Raw genomic sequence first — 20,984 nt, 5'->3', positions numbered from 1 at the left:
AGATGGCCCAGTGTAAACTATGTGTACTTATGTAAGGACTTTGGAATAATTGTATTTTTAAATGTATAGTCTGTCATGTACATGCTGTAATTTTGTAATTTTGCAAATAATGAAATAAATCATGAAACAAAACGTTCTCAACTGCCTTTTTAAAATAAATATTCCATTTTAAACACAACATAAGAATAAAAAAAAGGCAATTGGTAGTGATGAACCACGACTATTAGCTCAGGCCTTAAATGTCAAAATTCAACCATAGACGAGGTAAAAAAAAACAAAAAAACAAAACACACCCCATGACAATGCTAATGCTAACTTGGTTAGAGACTATGGCTCTTATTCACAGTCAGTGACATATCTAGAACTTCCAGAAAGACTAGACTGGTGTTTTATGTCATGGGCCCTCCTACTGTACATCAGAACATGGTTGATTGATTCTCTCACTTCCTAATTTTGATGGTAGTTAATCTAATGTATGAGGCCTGCGGTCCAGCTCCTGAAGTCCTGTATCTACCTAAATGCCATGGAAAAACAATCCTGATTGGATCATTTTGTTTAGGGCATTTTAAGAATTGAACCCTGTTGTTTCCAGATATTTAATTACTACAGTATTTGAAAATAAATACAACAAGCATGGTTATTCTATTTAAAAAATTAAGTAAAAATTGAAGACATGTATTTTTTTTATTTCTATCACAAGGCCTAAAAGTCCCTGTCCCTGAGATAATCAACCATGAGTAGATTATCTCAGAGGCTGTACTTTGCTTGGAACCCCAAGTTCATAACAAGTCATCCAGATGACGTCTTTTTCAGGAACGAACTTGCTTATGTCAGCAAGACAACACCAAACCACATTCATGCATATATTACAGCATTGCTCTGTGGTTAAAGAGTTCAGGTGCAAAACTGGCCTGCCTGCATTCCAGACCTGTCACCCACAAAAGAGTTCCAACACATTATGAAACAAAGAACATGACAAAGGAGACCCAGAACTGCTGAGCAGGTGAAGTCCTATATCAAGCAGGAATGGAAAAACATTTTACTTTCAAACTTATAGCAATTGGTCTCCTCAAATATTTACTGAGTGTTGTTAAAACAGGAGGTGATGCAGCACAGTGGTAATATGCTCCTGTCCCAACTTTTTTGAATTGTGTTGTTGGCATCAAATTCAAAACGGGCATATATTTACCAAAAAAAAACCCCAAAACAAATAAATACGCAAAATGTCAGCATTTCATATGTTATTGTACAACACATCAAATAAATGTAGAGTTTTCATGATTTATATGACATTGCACAGCGTTCTTACTTTCTTGGAACCTGGATTGGAGCTCGAAAAGTGGCCCATGAACATCAGGATAAAGTGTTTCTAATAAAATGGACATTGGGTGTATAAATAAGTTATATTTCAGCCACAGTTATTACTGGTATATATGGAGAGTTTCTTCTTGTGAAAGATGTTTCCATCTGGCTTCAGTCTCCAGGTCAGTGTGGTTCTCTCTGCCATCCAATGATCCTTCACTTTCTGCTGGATCTAAAAAACAGCCAGTGGTTTATTAGAGAATACAGTACAGCAGGCTCTTTTATGTGTCAAGAAACAAACCAAGTTTCTGTTAATTGAATTAATCCTTTTCTGAAACGTACTTAAAGTATCAGTGTTGAAAGGATCGCAGCTGCTCAGCAGTTCAGGGTCTCCTATTTGTCATATTTTTCATTTCATAATGGACCAAATGTTTTCATTAGGTGACAGAGCAGGACTGCAGTTTAGTGTCCAGACTCTTTTACTACAGATCCATGCTATTGTAATACATGCAGAATGTGATTTGGTGTTGTCTTGCTGAAATAAGTAAGGCCTTGCCTGAAAAAGTCATTGTCTGGATGGCAGCATATTTTGTACCAAAACCTGTATATGCAATTCAACATTCGGGCATTCATGGGCTGGAGGTTAGGGCGCTGGCCCTGTGACCGGAAGGTTGCCGGTTCGATCCCCAGCACCGACAGTCCATGACTGAGGCGTCCTTGAGCAAGACACCTAACCCCCAATTGCTCCCTGGGTGCTGTGGATAGGGCTGCCCACTGCTCCGGGCATGGACGGGTTAAAAGCAGAGGTGGAATTTCCCCAGTTGTGGGATTAAAAAGGTATCACTTAACTTATTGCCTCAGCCTCTCTGGGATGCTCTCTTAAAATCATGTTAGTAATCTGTTACCAATTAACCCAATTAGTTGTGAGATGTTCCACCAATGTGTTGCTGGCATCAAATTCAAAATGTACAGATAGATATATAGATAAAAAATAAATTTCTTTTCTTTCTTTTCTTCTTTCTTACTTTCAACATTTGATATATTGCCTTTGTACTGTTCTCAATTAAATATAGATTTCAAATGATTTACAAGTCAATACATTCTTTTTATTTATTTGTTTATTTATTTATTATTGCATTTTGCAAACTGCCCCAACTTTGGAGTTGTACACGTGGTTCAAACTGCATAGAGCTGCACTGAATTAATTATGTTTGGATGTATTTACCAGACATTTTGGTGACTATTGAAACTAGACTTATTTAAATAGTACTGTTGGCTACAACAAGACCAGGACTGAGACACATTGAGTCTGATTCAAGACTAAGATTTTGTAGTAGTCAATCAAGACCAAGAGTGGTTGAAACTGAATTAAGATTTTTAGAATATAAAATAAAAAGAAGGGGGAAAACTAATTGGTTCGTTGTTTATTGTCAATTCATTACATGTGTATTAAGAAATAATTTTTATCCTATGTATTGTACAGTATAACATTAACTATAACACCTAAAGATATGTTTAATAATTATGTATAATTATTATCTTAGTCTTAGTAGATAAAATGGTCTTAGCAACTTTGTACTGCACATGATGGTGAAGTTAATCTCACCTCACTTATCACCACCTAAAGTCAGCTGACCATAAACCAAAAAACATAATATTAGTACCAATTCTTATCTGCCCTGTTTGAATTTTCTTTGAATAAACATGCAGAGCAGTAGTTTTCAGCCTGTGGGCCTCCCCCAGTGGACTGTGGTGGTACTGCTAAGACCAACAGTTTTGTCATCATTTTAACCACGAAAAAATGTTACAGTACAGACATTTAACCAAAGTTTTTAATATGACAAATAGTGCTTATTATTTGCAAAAATACAATATATTTATATAAATCTCATTGTTCTGCCCAAATGCTAGCTAGCTATTTTCAGTGCAAGTCAATTTAAAACATTTCACTTTTCAATCGTATGGAACTCCATCATGGATAAATGTTTAAAGAGTCTTTCAAAAGGAAATATTCTGAGGCTGGGACGTCTACAAATGAAGCTTTGAAACCCAACAATTAGCACCATCATTCAAAGCTATATACCTAAACTTTTAATTTAGCCAGATCTCTGTTTGCAGCTTTCCTCCCCTGATGTCCAGCACATGTAATTGGCCAAAAGCTGCCAAACAAGCTCAGGTATCTCATTAAGTGAATCAGAAAAAAATATATGATGGGTTAAATCTTCTTTTGGGCAATGGAAGCTTTTGTGGGTATTTGTGTGGACTGTGAAGGATTGTGAACCCTTGATGTAGATAAAAATGATTTTATTGTGTTTGAAGTTTTTAATATTCCAAAATGATGGAAAAGGTTTCGTTAACTCAGACTGAGGCATCACACTCAGCTGGTCTAGAAAAACTCCACTTTACCCTGAGCTCAAAACAAGATTAAGGCCGAATGATGCAGAGACTGAGACAAGACCAAACTATTAATTTATGGTATCGAGATCAAGACTGGACTTGAGGATTAAAACGCTATCATACAGAGCATAGCGCATAGACTCACCTTCTCCAGGATAGCCGCCTTCACAGCAGGGTCATTGACATTCTGACCTGACTGCACCTCCAGTTGCAGTATCTGCTTCTTTTTCTCTAAAAATACAAATAGATTGGAAAACTATGTGTTTTTTATCTGTTTGTTAGCAGATTTGAAGCAAATCATAAGACCATCCCTTACCAAAGGAACAACTGTTTACATAAACCATTAAAAGTTTTCACTTACTTGTATAGCAGAAGAACGGTAACGCCAGAGTGCACTTCCCACACACCCATTTCCCTTGTGTCACGTACAAACCAACGCAGCAGTCACTTGCATTGACTTTCATTGGATGACCACTTGCCCAGTATCTGAATGAGAGACTGCTGTTGTCTGACCATGCAAAATTATCCTTAAACAGACCTATGAAAGCTCTTTCATTTGCCATCAAGAGTTTTTGAATCTGCAAGTTCTCCTCCATGTTCCTGACGCTGACCAGGTCAGTGTGATTGAGTCTGCAGTAGCTTTGAGCCCCAAGCCAGGTCTTTGCACTTCTTATCATGATGTACTTCTGAGCGCTTTGAGCTGTAAAACAGAAATGAAAACTTACACATAATGTACACTTACTTAATATGCAAGGTCTGGATATGGGGTCATACATAAAGAGGGGTGACAAATTGAAGGAAGAACCAGAACAAAGTCAATTAGAAAGTTGCTGGGAAACTACTAGAGGGAACTGTGGATGGGGGCACTGTCACCCTGGAAGAGAGCAGTTCCCTCAGGAATTCTTAACAGGATAAAAGGTAGTCACAAAATGTTTGTACTAATTTGTTTGGACAAGGGGACCCAAACCATGCCAAAGCAAAGCAAAAATGAGTAATAGCTAAGTTAATCAGTTAATCAGTGTTGGTATGATGTCAATACTGCTAACGGCCTGCCATTAACTGCATTCATGAGATCTAGACATAAATCATTAGATCGCACATGTCAATCTTCAGTCAATGTCAACAATTTTCAACACTTGAATATAATCAAAACTACAGAATTCATCTTTCACCAACTGTCTACCTGTGATAGATTGGCTGAAAGTTTTTCATGTTCTTGCTATCCAAAGATTTCTCCACGTCAGCTTTTTGGTACTAAACGATTTCAGTCACTAACATTACATACCGTACAAACAGGTGTGCTAAATACTTACAGACAAACTAGTGCATTATGGGTACACCCTGTCAGCTAGAGTACATAGGTTGTACACAACCTATTGTGGTGCACTGTGGCATTACCTGAGTGCACTGGACGTTCTGCACTGTGGAAAAATACCTATAAATAGTACACTATAGAGCAAATATGGCACAGTTTCTGACACAGTTTTGTTTTTCTTCTGCTGGTGTTACTACAACTGTGAACCACGCAACACAGTATTTACAATACACAGTATAACCACACAACAGCTGTATTTTATCTGTCAGGATGCTTTGTTAACTAATGGTGTACAAACAGAGGCTCTTTGAGTGTGAGGTCAACAATTGGTGATGTTTAGAATTAATTGAATACCTGTATTTATTGACTTGCACAGTTTAACACAGTTTAAAGGGTGTTAAATAGACATCAAATAAATTTAGAGCAGCGTGGGAAAAATGTCTTTCTGAAGATTGTCTCAAAGAAATAAAGCAGATCTAAATAGTGTTTTAATGAAGGATCACTGGTTTCTGTATTCTTCTAAAAACAGAGAAAATAATTAATTGTAAGGAATTCTAGTTATGAATGAGAAAAGCATGAATTTTCCTTCTACATTAATAGACTGTTGAACGGAAAATGTTACTTTGTTGGTTGCAACCTGTGCTATATCTGTTTGTAAGCATCTCAAAAGACTCAAAAGACAGGGAAAGGAATTGATCCCAAGTTTCAATTAAAAAAATCATTCAGAAAATGCTGTGCAACATTTTCATGTCACTACTGAAACACACAGTTTTGGTCCATAGGTGGAGCCTTATTTCACACACCCTTGCATTTTAGAGCAGGAAGCAACACTATCCCTCATAGCCACATGGTGAGCAGTTAGATCCCCCAGTTTTTAAGAAAATGCCTCCTAAAGTCTGAAAATCCATGTGCAAGAATTCTCACTACAGAAACACAAATTTTCTGTAATTACAACCCCAATTCCAGTGAAGTTGGGACGTTTTGTAAAACATAAATAAAAACAGAATACGATGATTTGCAAATCCTTTTCAACCTATATTCAACTGAATACACTACAAAGATATTTAATGTTCAAATGCATAAACTTTATTGCACTTTGCAAATATTCTGATTTTGAATTTGATGCGTGCAACACGTTCCAAAGAAGTTGGGACAGGGGCATGTTTACCACTGTGTCACATCACCTTTCCTTTTAACAACACTCAATAAGCGTTTGGGAACTAAAGACACTAATTGTTGAAGCTTTGCAGGTGGAATTCTTTCCCATTCTTGCTTGATGTACAACTTCAGTTGCTCAACAGTCCGGGGTCTCTGTTGTCATATTTTGCGCTTCATAATGCGCCACACATTTTCAATGGGAGACACGTCTGGACTGCAGGCAGGCCAGTCTAGTACCCGCACTCTTTTACTACGAAGCCACGCTGTTGTAACACGTGCAGAATGTGGCTTGGCTTTGTCTTGCTGAAATAAGCAGGACGTCCCTGAAAAAGACGTTGCTTGGATGGCAACATATGTCGCTCCAAAACCTGTATGTACCTTCCAGCATTAATGATGCCTTCACAGATGTGCATGGGCCATGAGCACTGACACACCCCCATACCATCAGAGATGCTGGCTTTTGAACTTTGTGCTCATAACAATCCAGACAGTCCTTTTCCTCTTTGGCCTGGAGGACACGATGTCCATGATTTCCAAAAACAATTTGAAATGTGGACTCGTCAGACCACAGGACACTTTTCCACATTGCATCAGTCCATCTCAGATGAGCTCAGGCCCAGAGAAGCCGGCGGCGTTTCTGGGTGTTGTTGATATATGGCTTTCACTTGCATGGCAGAGTTTTAACTTGCACTTATAGATGGAGCGACGAACTGTGTTCACTGACAGTGGTTTTCTGAAGTGTTCCTGAGCCCATGTGCTAATATCCGTTACAGAATGATGTCGGTTTTTAATGCAGTGCCGCCTGAGGGATCAAAGGTCACGGGCATTCAATGTTGCTTTTCTGCCTTGCCGCTTACTTGTAGAGATTTGTCCAGATTCTCTGAATCTTTTGAACATATTATGGATGGTAGATGATGAAACCCCTAAATTCCTTGCAACTGCTCGTTGAGAAACACTGTTTTTAAAATGTTGGACAATTTGCTCACGCAGTTGTTCACAAAGTGGACAATCCTTGCTTGTGAATGACTGAGCCTTTCAGAGATGCTCCCTTTATACCCAATCATGACACTCACCTGTTTCCAATTAACCTGCTCACCTGTGGAATGTTCCAAACAGGTGTTTTTTGAGCATTCCTCAACTTTCCCAGTCTTTTGTTGCCCCTGTCCAAACTTCTTTGGAATTGGAACGTGTTGCAGGCATCAAATTCAAAATGAGTGAATATTTGCAAAAAACAATAAAGTTTATCCGTTTGAACATTAAATATCTTGTCTTTGTAGTGTATTCAATTGAATATAGATTGAAAAGGATTTGCAAATCATTGTATTCTGTTTTTATTTATGTTTTAAACAACGTCCCAACTTCATTGGAATTGGGGTTGTAAGTAAACTTTTGTGTTATAATAAAAATATTATCATTTTATGCGTGCAGCTCAAAGCTGCATGCTAGCATTTTTAAGGTAGCTAATACTGTCATTACTGAAACATTTAGTTCATGTTATGATTGTTTTAATAGTGACTAAATAGGGCATCTAAAGTCTAAAGTTTTTTTTTTTTTAAACTTCAGCATGTACAGTAAATCTAACATATATTAATATGGGGCCTGGGTGTTTTGTTAGAGTTTTTAGTAAAAGCATTAGTTCTTTGTAGAACCATGATCTCTTAAAGAAACATTTAAAGCACAAATGGTTCTTTGTATGGTCAACTGGTTCTTTCCTATGATGTAAAACCATTTGTATATCGCTGCTGTTGGAAGAAAACCTTATATCTCCATTTTTGTTGATTTGTAGTTTGTGACGTAATTTGAAAATGCCTGTCACACTTTACATCGTATGTAAATTTCATGACAGATGGACTAAAAGAAATGACCCAGAATGACTTGGAAAAAATCTGGTTCCATTGACTTACATTAAAAGTAAAGTGTTTTTTTTCTTCTCCTGTAAAGTTGCCATTTTGGAGATACAAGGCTTTCTTCTGACAACAGCGATATGGTTATTCACAGAACTTTAAATATCTTTAAAGAACCCTTTTCAGGACTATACAGAACCTGATTTTTTAAAAGTAGATCTTCAAGGCAAAGGTATATATAAATATATATATATATATATATATATATAAAACTAGGAAAATTGAAAAACATTGTAAAATGTTGTAGAAAATAATTCAGAAAAAACTTAGCAGTGATTTGCTTCAAATTCAAAGATGATATTGTTTAAATGGCAGTATACAAAAGGGCTGGAACAGGGGAATGCTTCATAGGTCTCTGAATGATATTTCTTCATTGTATTCATTTTCAACTTACCATCATAGCAGATGAAAGGCCTTAACAATGTGCAGGGAATATCCATAAATTGGCTATTAGCATCCATCACACCACAGTCTTCAATCCCTCCAGCGTTATTTGGCTCTCCAGGCCACCAGTTTCTGTATTCTATCTCCCCCTTATCATAGAAGTCTGGCATGGACAGGGACCAGTGCCAGCCCGGAGTGCTTTGTTGATATAGACCAATCCAGGCTGCACCAAGGTAACCATCTGTAACAGTAGCTAGGAGGTTCTTCATGTCTTCCATGTTATTAATTGTAGCCAAATCACTGTAAGTGTTTCTGCAGTAAAGCTGAGCGTCAGCAAAAGACTTAGCCTTGTGTATGAAGTGGTACTGATTAGTGCCACATGTTGAGTCACATGAACCTGCTGAAGGAAAGTCTTTTTGGTCATTTGAATTTGATTTAATAATAATAAGAAGAAAAAGAACACGCATAAAGTACTTACCAATCAGAACCATGATAAGAAGAATGCTGTGGTCCATAGCTTTACTCTAACGCAACACTGCTGACTTTTAATCTGATTTCTCCTAAAGACAAAGAAATTTGCTGCAGTGTCCAATTTTTATCCCAAAACTTGAACAAAATTGCACAGATTTAGTCGAAACTACACAGAATTATTTTAAATCATCAGAGTAGCTCATCACTTTCTCTATACACAATGAATTTTGTTAAAACAATGTGAAAGACATCATGAATTTCACCAAAACTAGTATCATTTCCATCTATAATACAATCATAAGACTATTAATAAAATGAAAATCAGAAAGACATCATGAATTAGTGCCCTTACCTGCAGAATCAGGTGTTCTTATTTTTACTGATATGAAAAGCAGAATCCTTGGGTAGGAGTGCGATTATGCCAACTTTTTTAAGGTTTTAAGTGTGTCTTGTCCTGGAATGCAAACTTCATGAAAAATAGCTTATGCAAAATGATGAGCTTGATATCTGAAGGTGACCTGTAGTACCCAAATACACTGCATGTGTGAATGAAGAAAGCTGGCAAGGTTAGTCACCTGCCACCCCCCACAACAACCCCCAACACCCACACCCCAAATGGCCAATGGGTGGCCATTGAGACTCTGGATCACTTTATTTAGATAAAAACACTGTACACACATATATTACATGTTTAAACTCGAAGACATTGCAGATATTTGGATCTTGAACTGATACAGACACTATAAGCTGTGCTGACATGAAACACCAGGTATTCACTAAGAAACAAGACACTTGTTCCTGTAAACCTACCAAACCTGTTCCCAGTATCGCAGCATGAAAAAGTAGTACAAACCCTAATAGCACATCAAATTCACTTGTATTTAGAGACTAAATCTGGCACAGCTTTCTTATTTGTTTTGTTATAATAATAATAATAATATTCTCAGGCAGGCACGGACTGCTCTCAGTAGCTTTTATTTCTTTAATAACCGATCGTGATTGGCCGCCCACCCAGGAGGATAAGCGGTTTAGTTTCTCTGTGTGTGTGTGTGTGTGTGTGTGTGTGTGTGTGTGTGTGTGTGTGTGTGTGAGATTGACCAGCAGAGGAGTATTCAGTCTGCACCTGATGTTAAAGAGTGAAGCGCGTGCTCCGAATAGAAACACGGTCTCCAACACATCAGCAAATCCATCAATGTGCGAATCCCGTCTAATCTTAGTCAACAAAACCAATGAAATAACCCCAAAACACAGAAAGAAGGACGAAACTAAACCACTCCTCCTATTCGCCAGCCTCTTGTTCAAATTCTCCTGTTCCACTTAAAACGTGAACATAATGCTGGCAAATAAGATGATGCCAACGTTTATCTATGAATAGATTAACAAATATCTTCACAGATTAAGGAACAACAACCAACATGGTAAATAAATAACAACTACATCAAGTTAAGATCCCCTGAATGACATTAGCTAAACATAAAACCGGAGGAAAACAATCACATCTACAGATTCTGCGCCTCGCCAACCACGCGGCACAACTACACACACAAACATGTGGATCGCTGCGTTCCCTCCGTCATATAATAATATCTATCTTATCCTAATTATAATCCCACTTTCTGGGTGCAATCCTCTTGAATCAGTACAGTTTTGGACAGTAAACTGCCGCTCTGTAACGGTACTGAACGCTGCCCAGCAGCCACGTTTACCGCCCCAACATGGCGACAACGTTGACGTACCTGGCTGGACCCAACGCGGCACCTAGGCATGTGTGTCTATGGCCAGAGCATATATACAGCTTCTCTGGTGGTACTTCTGGGAATTCTGGGAATATGCTCGCTGTCGGGTTGACCCGCAAGCATTACATTATGGAGTCACATCAGTGGCAGCAGAAACGCTGATTTACATTAAGAAACGGGATTCGTGACTGGACGAAAATCTGAGCAGGAATAAAAAACACCAGCCGCTCTTTTCCCTCCAGCGCTGCACCAGACCGCCCCGTATGCCCTATTCTTGCAGCTCGCTAAAATAAGCCCCGCTTCCACAACAACGGCTCCAGTCTCACTTTATTAGCCTGTTATTCCTCACAGTTTCCAGGCCCTACGACGGCATTTTAGCGCCACGGTTAATAAGAATAAAAACAGGAGACTTCGAGAATAAAGTCGTAAAGTTTCGAGAAAGAAGTCGCGGTACTTCAAGGAGAAGTCGTATTTCGAGGACAGAGTGGGCTAACTGTAGGGGCGGGGTCTCGGTTGCTGAACTCATTTTGATTATCATTCTCCCTGTCTGTGAAACTTCATGCCTTCTTTGAATGACACAGAGACGTAGCCCCCGACAGCCGTGTAGACCACCCTGCCTGCGATTCTCCTTCAACAACACAGACGGACAGTTTCCCCGAGTCCGTCTGGCTCTTTATTCCAGATAAACAGTTTCCTGCTCAGCCGTTTCTTATACTAATAATAGGCTGGTGCTGATGTGCAGGAGAGGCAGGGAGTCTGAGTGTTTAAGGGTGAATCGATATGAAAGTGTAAGTCCACCAACTCATCGCCCCTCATTTAACACGAGGAGGTGCTGCCTTCCCTTCGCAAAGCCTTTGGCCACAGTATTGCCGCCTTTCATGGCATTAACGCCGCTTTAATGTCGTTATTCTGCTACTTTTTTCTCGAAATATTACGACTTTATTCTTGAAGTCTATTTCTTGTTTTTATTAACAGGCCCTAAAACGCCAGCTCACGAAACCTTGAGACCCTTTTTTGAACGCAGGCACGCCCACCTACCCTACACTGCGTCACGACTGAAAGTGAAAGTACATAAGAAATTTTGGCTCAAGACTCGAGGGGCTGTGGCCACTGAACACAGATCACAGATAAATAGGATTACAGGACGGTAAGCACGCGCTTTCCAGTGTTTTATGGTTAAATCAGAGCTGTGGAAAGCCTCAGCAGACAGCTGAGTTCCTACAGGCTCACTGTGTGGCTCCTTTTGGTTTGCAGAAATGCTAACGTTGGCGGTCATCGTGTTGCTCTGGCCTCAGCTCACTCAGGGCTCAGGTAAGAGAGAATTTATACTTTCCCGCGAATGGGGTTCCATTTTAGTGCCCCTCTGAAATTACATTTGTGTCAAGTAAAGGTAAACATGAGTAAAGTGTCCTTCACAGTAACTGTTACCTGTGTGGTAAGTGAAGCTGATGAAATAGATAAAGAGTGTAAATGCACAAGGAGGTGTATTTAATAAAGTGGCCAGTAAGAGTACACACGTGGGGGGGGGGGGGGGGGGGGGGGATCAGAGCGGTCTGCTGTTTCAGTGTAGGACTGTGTACAGGTTTATACATCATCACTTAGCTTTACACCAGTACAGGCCTTTTCCCCCTATAATGAACTGGTTCCTTCTCCTTCTACACCCTTTTCTCTCTTCATCTGTTTCTCAGATTCTCTCCCTGTAAAAGTTGCTAACGCTGCAGTCATAGGGAAGCTTGGTTCCTCTGTGGTTCTCCCCTGTTGGCTCGATCCTTCACTGGACATTAGTAACATGGAGATCCGTTGGTACCGTCCACACAAGTTCGGCAAACCTGTCTTGTTCTACCGTGACCACAAGGTCACAACGGACCTCCAGGAGGAGAGCTATATTAACCGGAGCGCTCTGGCCCTGCGTGAACCGCAGTCAGCTGGGCTGAAAGTAGGAGACTTGTCCCTGAGGCTGGATAACCTGAACACAGATGATGGAGGTATTTTTCACTGCTTCGTGAGTGGGGTCAGTGGATATGGCTCTGCTGCTACAACTCTCAATATACTTGGTGAGTAGAAGTGACCCTTACTGTCTCTGTCCTGCATAGTGACTGAAAATGGTTATTAAATGGTAAAACTTGAAATGCTATTTTATGATTTGCTTGTTCACATAATATTACTTTCTCTCAGTTCAAGGCTCTTCACCTGTCCTGTCGGTGCAGTTCAAGGATGACTTCCTGAATGTTAGCTGTAGCTCCTGTGGGTGGCAGCCACAACCCCGTATTGAGTGGAAGTCTAACAGGAATACTCCCTTTCGTCCTGGAGGTCTCGTCTACAGTCAAGCAGAAAATAAACTGACCTGTGTCCAGAGCTGGGCCCTCCTCTCCCCTTCCTTTCACGAGGTCTCTTGCTCTCTCTTTATTACTAAAGGAGATGAGAGGGAAAGCACTGTGGACATTCAGACCATTTCTCGCTTAATGGGTAAGCTATAAAAATGTCATTAATTCAACATGTTCTGTATTTTTAGTGCTTAATGAAGTAGTTGAAGACTAAGAGAAGACCGACCTTTGTTTCAACATGCCAGCGTGAGCTCACTCTGCTGTCTCTTTCACTGGCATGAAGATGACTGATCAGCAACTAGAGCTTTCAATAAATGTCAAAATGATTAGTATGTCTTCTGCTTCATCACAGTTGGTACGCTGATTTATCAGTCTGGCTCTATTTGTGAGGATATCCTTTTCAAACTAAAGACATTTTGTCTATTTATTTATGCTGAAAAACGAGCGTAGCAATTCTCCAGACTGAAAAAAGGAAAAGGTCAGTAATAAATAATGTATATGTAATAAAAAATGTAATAAATAATGTAGTCCTTGGAATTCCCACTTGTTCAAATGGTGTGGCTGCTACTCGCACCAACAAAGCATTAATTCCTTTATTATATATTTGGAATAAGATTGTTTCACAGAAACTGAAGCAGTAAGTGCTTGCTTGTACCTTGTCCTCTGTCAGTCCTTACTGGCCTTATGCTTTACCGTATCAAGCACTGACCCTTAAGACTACTACTTGTATCAACAGGTAGTCATGACACTGTAGTCAACTGCACCCTGCACCCTCCCCGTCCTCACTTCTACACTTGGAGAGTCTAATGTCAGTTAAGTCTTTTGTATTGTGGGACTTCTTACGTGGGTGTCCATGAGTCAGACTGCTGAAGGAAAGCCGTAGCTTTTTGCTTCCGAACATGAAATAAACAACATGTCTTGGTTTTTTGAAGACAGTAGGATGTTTGTGTAGTGTGGTTATTAACATTTTTAAATGCTGCATTATGTATTGTAGTTTATGAGGTGTTTCTGCACTATCTGTGTTTTGTAGTGTTCACTCTTTGGGTGTCAGTAGTATATAGCAAAAGCCCAGTGTAATATGTCTTTAAACAAAACTTGGAGGTTGCTCAAATTGAAATGTACTCCTACCAGACTTGAGTTTTGCTTATTAGATGTGCAAAAGATGTACCTGACAAAGAACAAACTGTTGGGGAAACCCTGATGCACTCATTTTATACTCAGATTTGATGATACACATCTTCACTTATTAATTGCCTGGTTAACCTCAGTCATGTAGCTGTATTCTCTTTCGAGACTGTGATATATATGGCAAATTTTCTTTAAAACCCTTTTAAGACATACAGACATCAGTGGACTTTAGGGAGCTCTTGTGATCTTGGAATAATGTGGCCACAGAGTTTAGTTGCTAAAATCGAGCTATACTACAGCTTTCTAATGCTAACATACAGCAATGACATCCTTCTGGTTACTCTAATTTTCTGCACCTGTTTCGGTGCACATTGTTCTAATTTTAGGCATTTGGTGCTATAAATGTTCATTTTAAATAATGACTCACTCACAGAGTATGACGTATTAAAATGTACTGATGGTGTAAGTGTACTCACACTCAAGTTATGGGGGTCACATCTTGAATGAACACGATTTCTGTTAAGAGCCAGACGACGGCTTCCCTTCATCTGATATTTTAAGACTGATGAAGTGGTGAAAGAGCCCATTTTTGCAGTTGCATGTTCTGGTGCAAACCAAATCTGGGGACAGTAACATTCATGTCTATATTCCTATGTACCATAATTCCCCAGTAAAACCTTTTTCCAGTAAAAATTGAAACAATTAGTGTGTTTAAAGCACTAGTTGGTGTACTAAATAAATCACAGTAATTTTATAAAAGTGTTTTTAAAATCTATTCTATCTGCCAGTTCCTGCGGAAGATGGTTCTGGATTCTGGAAGGCCCTGTTTGCTGTGGCACTGTTAGCGGCTTTGGCCATGATTGGTGTCGGTGTCTTCCTCTACGGAAAATATAAAACAGGTAAGATGTCCTTTCAAAGGTTGTTTCAAAATGTTTGAACATTTACATTTACACCACATGATGTAATTTTGTTCTGTTTTTGCTATTATTTATGTTTCTGTGTTGCAGGATACATGCAGGCTAAAGCAGGTAGGGGGCGACAGCACCTGGACTTCTTGGTTTGTGCTCATATTTTCAACACCTGTGGAATTATTAACTGTAATTTTCATTTGCTTTATACTTTCAGATGAAGAAGATCAACGTAAAGGTTTGATGTCCTTTATTTTTTTACTGGTCTTTGGTACAGTTCAAGATATTTACACCACATGATGTAATTTTTTGCTATTATTTTTCATTTGCTTTATACTTTCAGATGAAGAAGATCAGCGTAAAGGTTTGATGTCCTTTATTTTTTTTTACTGGTCTTTGGTACAGTTCAAGATATTTACACCACATGATGTAATTTTTTGCTATTATTTTTCATTTGCTTTATACTTTCAGATGAAGAAGATCAACGTAAAGGTTTGATGTCCTTTATTTTTTTACTGGTCTTTGGTACAGTTCAAGATATTTACACCACATGATGTAATTTTTTGCTATTATTTTTCATTTGCTTTATACTTTCAGATGAAGAAGATCAACTTACAGGTTTGATGTCCTTTATTTTTTTACTGGTATTTGGTACAGTTCAAGATATTTAAACCTAGAAATAAAACTTAACTGAAGTTATTCAGAAAATATGTCAAATATGTGTATGATGGCCACTCTAATTTAGTAATTTACACCATTTAATTCATTTTTAGTTTGCAGTAAGCCCAGCATAACAGACTTGAGAAAACATGCAGGTATGATTTTGTGTTTCCTAATGTTTTTAGTAAATGTTGTTATAAATCTTTTACAGGGAATTCCACCTATTTTTCAACATGTTTTCATAATTCAGTGGTATGGTAGTGAATGTAAACAGTCTTTGTAGAAACTCGGATATGGTGGTGATAGGAACAAGGGGTCACAATGTTTACAACACAAATACAGCTTCTTATTTACAACTTCTTTGCTGTCCAAAACCCCCAGTGAACCTACTCATGTCTGCTGAGTTTTTATATGGAATGTTGACTGTGGTAAAATAGTGATAAACCTGAAAATAATAAGCGCTTTGCGGATGTTCTTCATGTACCTCTTCACCCGGAATATATTGTAGAAAAATGTTTAATGCCAAAACCTTCTCAAAACTATCATGAACCAAGGTATCAGACATCAGTGTATCCGTAATTATTTTTAGAGGTGGACGTCTGGTTCCTGTCACCACCACTTTAAACAATTCTGACTTACTAGGTTTCTTTAGAATGGAGCATCACAATATGGCTTTACATCTTAACCATTTAATTATGCACAAATGTTGAGAAATGGGTGGAGTTTCCCTTTAATTATTAAATTGGTTTTAATATTTTCATTATTTTGGCCCTACAGTGAACATCACTTTAAATTCTTCGAACGTCTACCCAGATGTATTTATTAATTCTAATCGCAATGTGGTAAGAGATCGTGCCAGTGCTGCAGAGAACAACAAAGGACCTGGTTTTCCATACTATTTATCTGTATGTGGAATCAACAGTTTCACCTCAGGTTGTGCATACTGGGAAGTGAAACTGACAGCACCTTCCACAAAGCCCAAAAAGTCATGGCTTATTGGAGTTACTAAAGCTTCACATTACTTAAACAATGATAAGAATGATCTTACCCCTTCAAAAGGTTTTTGGTTTCTTTGCTCAGATGAAGAGACTGGTATCCATATCAATACAGAACCTGAAATTTCACTCCCAGTAAATCCAAGTCTTGAGGTTGTTGGAGTTTTTTTAGACTATGAGAAAGGTGAGCTTTCATTTTACAACGCTAAAAAGGATGTACATCTCTTCACTATGAAAACCAAATTCCAAGGAGAGATTGTGCCTTTCTTTAACCCAGGAATAGGTGATAAGGCTCCACTTACAATTAACCTCATTGAATCCATCACTGAATCCAGAGGTGAGTCTGCAGAGAACGCTAGCGCATAAGCTAGTGACGTGTAGGCCGAAATTAAATTTTGGGTATCCCTGTGAAAAAGAGGGTAGGCCACCAAGGTAGATTTTAAACACATATTCCCACCACATCACATCTTTCTATAGACTATTACTAACAGCACTGTAATAACCATCTGGCCCAATCCATATGGTGCCACAAACAACTGTGTACACACCAACAAGACTACATTCATATAAGCCCAACCAAAACTGCAGTGCCCTTCCTGGAAGGTACGTGTCTGCTTACCACAGGCATTTTTGCTAAGTGAAGACAACCTAACTGAGTACACATAAGACAACTGAGCAAAGAAACATATACTGTAAATCTGTTAACATTCGGTATTCAACTCTTAACAGTTCAACTCTACACAGTCTCTCAAAACGTTCTAGCAATGAAGCAATGCACTTGAGAATAGATTTTGGCATGTCAAGTAACCTGTTAGAAGTGGATGTAAACTTCGGTGTTTTATCACCCTGATAAAAATGCTTGATTTGCGGTTAACTAAGCAAAACTATTATGAATATCATCTATAATAACAATAATAAGATTAAAGATAGAAAATAAAAACTATGCTATTAATTTCAGCACATGCCAGTCCAGTACAAAATTGGAAGTACTTATTTAACAAGCACACTGGTATAAACCTGTGGTCACCAACCTTGGTCTTGGAGCCTGGTTCCAACTCTAATCTGTCACACCAGCTCCAGCTAATGACATGCTTGATATTCGTTGTTGGCTTTGTAGCAGAATAATAACCAATAGTTTTTGTGTTTATATATCTCTGTATTTCATCAGCTAATTTGACCATATTATCCATAGCTCAACTGAGATTAACTATAAAGTTTCAGCCGTGATCACGTTCACATTCTGGCCACTTTAAGCCATCTTACCTTGGCTCTGTCTGGTCATAGATTGTCACCAAATATTTGAGCAAAAACTTAAATTTCCCTGCTTTAGAAATGAATGACATGCTAAATCAAGAACAAGATTTGTACTTTTGTTCTAAAACATCCTCCAGGACAGTAGATTCACACGTTTAAGACTCCCCTGCAAAAAAAAAAGACTCCCCTGCAGAAAATAGACCACTTTGCTCTTTTTAGCCTGTTTCTGAATGGTGAGTAAAAAGTGCCAAATGGAGAACAAACGGTCTTAATGCCATTTTAGAGCTCTAATTACATTTGGCAGCTAAGTTAATGTTGAGGACCTTGTGGAGAGTAGAGCATGGACATATTTTGTCTGATATTTGAATATTCAGCACTAACATTATAGCAAACTGCTGGACTGTAGGGAATGTGACATTAAGCTAACATATAATTTTATTCCTATAGTTTAAGTGGACTGCTAGCTATCAAGCGCTTGTAAATGAAGTGCTGTTAACAAGTTTAGAAAAGCTTAAATAACCTGAGTTTCGATTGGGACTTGAGTAGCTGACCTATACATATTGCTATCAACAGAGAAAACCAACAGCATTCTTTCTCTGCCAGTTCATTGTAAAAATGAGTAAAACTGCTGGTACTTTGTGCTGTGAAGAAAGCTTCACTGCTTTTGAAAGCTCTGGTTTTGCCATCACTAGCAGTTAATGTGGATTGAAAGTTGTGTACAAGAGGCATAGGTGGCTAGGTGGACAGTCAAACAAAGGAGCCTAACAGGTATCTAATTGAAGACTGAAGGTATTACACAAACTGACAAACTGGTGCGCCCTGCTGGTTCAGCTTAAAGCTACTATTTTTTGCCTTGTGGCTTAATTGCTTTCCCTACCATGTGTACTCAAGAAATGCAACAGCCAGGCTTACATAAACAAATATTCACTAGCTAAAGTATTCCTACAGCAAAGGTTTATCTGTTGTTACAAGCTTGACACCGTAACAAAAGAAGAACCCATGCTTTGGGTGCTATGTAGAACCAGCACATTTTCCATCAGTCTGAAGAAAGCTTTCAGGATGCAAAGAACCCTTTAATCATGCAAAGGGTTCTTTGAATGTTAATCGCTCTATAGAACAATTTTCTAAAAAGAACCATCTTTTTAACAGTGTAGCAGAGGCAGTTTTGGACATCTGTATACCTGTATTTTTAAAATTAATAGGAAATATATGCTTGACTGCATGTCTGGTGGGATATTCCAGGCCCCCCTGCACTTGCTGTTTTGCTCTTGCAGACTGGGAAAATGCAGCCAATGACAGCAGGCTTGGACAACAGACAACTGTACAGTTTGTAGAAACAATAGCTTGGTCAATACTGACCAATACGTCTACTAAGAAACATTTGGTTGTGCAAGAGCATATCTGTCAGCAAGTATAAACTACACAGACATTTGTTGTTGGTTCCAAAATGTAAACAGACTGCATTCAAGCCTTAAGGTCTGGGTTTAATATGTATTATTATTATATAACTTTTTTTAAAACACCATTTTTAAGACATCTGCTAGTGTTCATTGTTACAAAGCTGTATAATGCTGCCATTTGTGTGTTAACCTTGATTCAGTTTACGTGAATAACTTAAAAGGTGTTTTATGTTTTTTATTTCTATATTTCATCAACTAATTTTACCACATTATCCAAAGCTCATTTGAGTTCAGCTATGAAGATTCTGTCAAGATCACGATCACATGGTGGCCAGTTAAAGAGAACTTACCTAGGCCCTGATCATGTCATTGATTTTCACAGAAATATTTGAGCAAAAACTTCAATTTAGTTCAAGCAACAATGCAGAATTTAAAAGCTCTGATTCAAGTAATTTTAAAGTTATGAAATTTGAAAGTTTACCCTATGAGACTCTAAATTGCATTTTTGTTAGAATTTACCAGAAAAGAGCTTAGTTAAGATTAAGAGACCCTTATTAGTTCCACAACAAGGAAATTTCACCTCCGCATTTAACCCCTCCGTGAAGTGAAACACCACATGCACTCTAAGGAGCATACACACACTAGGGGACAGTGAGCACACTTGCCTGGAGCGGTGGGCAGCCCAATCTGCAGTGCCCGGGGAGCAGTTGGTTGTTAGGTGTCTTGCTCAAGGACACCTCAGTCATGTGCTGTCGGCTCTGGGGATCGAACCAGCGACCTTCCGGTCACAAGGCTGGTTCAATAACCTCCAGCCCACAACTGCCCCCAAACTTGGTATAAGTACAACATATACTTTAACCATATACTTTAAATCAAATATTTTCATGCTGTAATTGCCCTCAACAGGTTATTAACATTATTATAAACATTATAAATTCATTTATGTATTTTTTTTTACTTTTAAAGCTAAAATATTGGGCCAAAAAAGTGTATCGAATAAATTATCCTGTTGAAGCCACACAACCAGCTAAAAAAATGAAATATTATATTATTCTTATGATTGTATTTATACCTGGTTAATATTTCGGCTCAGTACGGTAATTCTGCAGGCAGCTAAACTTAATATTTAGGATGCAATTTAGACCCTGATTTGGCAAAATAAAAAAATCGTACCCAAAAAAAAAAAAACTCTTTGGAGCAGAGATTTTGCATTAAAGTTTGCTTGAATTAAACTGAAATTTTCATGCACTCGACTGTTTATCTCATCATTTAAATGTGATTTTTGTTGAAACCTCAATTCGTTCTTTTCTCTCTTGCTGATATGTATTCAATTCTAATTTAGTTTTTGTATCACGTTTCTATAGTGTGGTTAGTAATCTGTAATTACATCTATGATAAGCTATAATGCATTATTTTAGATTTTGTTTTTTTGGCTTCCTTTTATTTCACTGAAGTCAGCTCAACAAGTTTAAAAGCACTGTATGATATATGTTAAAAGCTTGTACTGAATTTTGTAAACATTTTGCTGCAGTTGTAATGTTTTTGTGTATGCACTACTTTTGTAAACTTTTGCCTACACTAGTCTCTTACAGAATAAACTCACATTTGTTGAATATAGCATGAAATGTTGCCTTTTAATAAATCGACT

General features: G+C 38.2%; 2 protein-coding genes across 5 annotated transcripts; one reads left to right on the top strand and one right to left on the bottom strand.

The window, feature by feature from the left end:
* Nucleotides 1-1,121: 1,121 nt before the first annotated feature.
* LOC108436822 (macrophage mannose receptor 1-like) lies at nucleotides 1,122-10,750 on the bottom strand. Of its 2 annotated transcripts, none has more exons than XM_017713526.2 (6): nucleotides 9,284-10,750; nucleotides 8,939-9,020; nucleotides 8,471-8,860; nucleotides 4,061-4,399; nucleotides 3,845-3,930; nucleotides 1,122-1,534 (listed from the first exon to the last, which is right to left on the bottom strand). In XM_017713526.2, the coding sequence occupies exons 2-6, from the start codon at nucleotides 8,973-8,975 to the stop codon at nucleotides 1,409-1,411; spliced, it is 978 nt and encodes a 325-aa protein (XP_017569015.1). In that variant the 5' UTR covers nucleotides 8,976-9,020; nucleotides 9,284-10,750; the 3' UTR covers nucleotides 1,122-1,408. The 2 variants fall into 2 exon arrangements, with proteins under 2 accessions (XP_017569015.1, XP_037388482.1); XM_037532585.1 differs by having other exon boundaries at nucleotides 8,471-8,857.
* Nucleotides 10,751-11,374: 624 nt separating this feature from the next.
* Nucleotides 11,375-19,994, top strand: LOC108436835 (butyrophilin subfamily 1 member A1-like). Of its 3 annotated transcripts, XM_037533065.1 has the most exons (13): nucleotides 11,440-11,455; nucleotides 11,643-11,814; nucleotides 11,922-11,978; nucleotides 12,356-12,721; nucleotides 12,843-13,133; nucleotides 14,908-15,018; nucleotides 15,127-15,147; nucleotides 15,245-15,265; nucleotides 15,371-15,391; nucleotides 15,499-15,519; nucleotides 15,625-15,645; nucleotides 15,801-15,842; nucleotides 16,465-19,994. In XM_037533065.1, exons 3-13 carry the CDS (start codon nucleotides 11,924-11,926, stop codon nucleotides 17,046-17,048), a joined length of 1,554 nt encoding a protein of 517 aa, XP_037388962.1. In that variant the 5' UTR covers nucleotides 11,440-11,455; nucleotides 11,643-11,814; nucleotides 11,922-11,923; the 3' UTR covers nucleotides 17,049-19,994. The 3 variants fall into 3 exon arrangements, with proteins under 3 accessions (XP_017569031.1, XP_017569032.1, XP_037388962.1); XM_017713542.2 differs by having other exon boundaries at nucleotides 11,375-11,814; XM_017713543.2 differs by lacking the exons at nucleotides 15,371-15,391; nucleotides 15,499-15,519 and having other exon boundaries at nucleotides 11,375-11,814.
* The last annotated feature ends 990 nt before the right edge of the window (nucleotides 19,995-20,984 follow it).

Source organism: Pygocentrus nattereri, chromosome 22 (genome assembly GCF_015220715.1).
Source record: "Pygocentrus nattereri isolate fPygNat1 chromosome 22, fPygNat1.pri, whole genome shotgun sequence".
NCBI lineage: Eukaryota > Metazoa > Chordata > Actinopteri > Characiformes > Serrasalmidae > Pygocentrus > Pygocentrus nattereri.
Note: the sequence above shows the minus strand (reverse complement) of the source record. Positions and strands in the feature narration are given on the sequence as shown.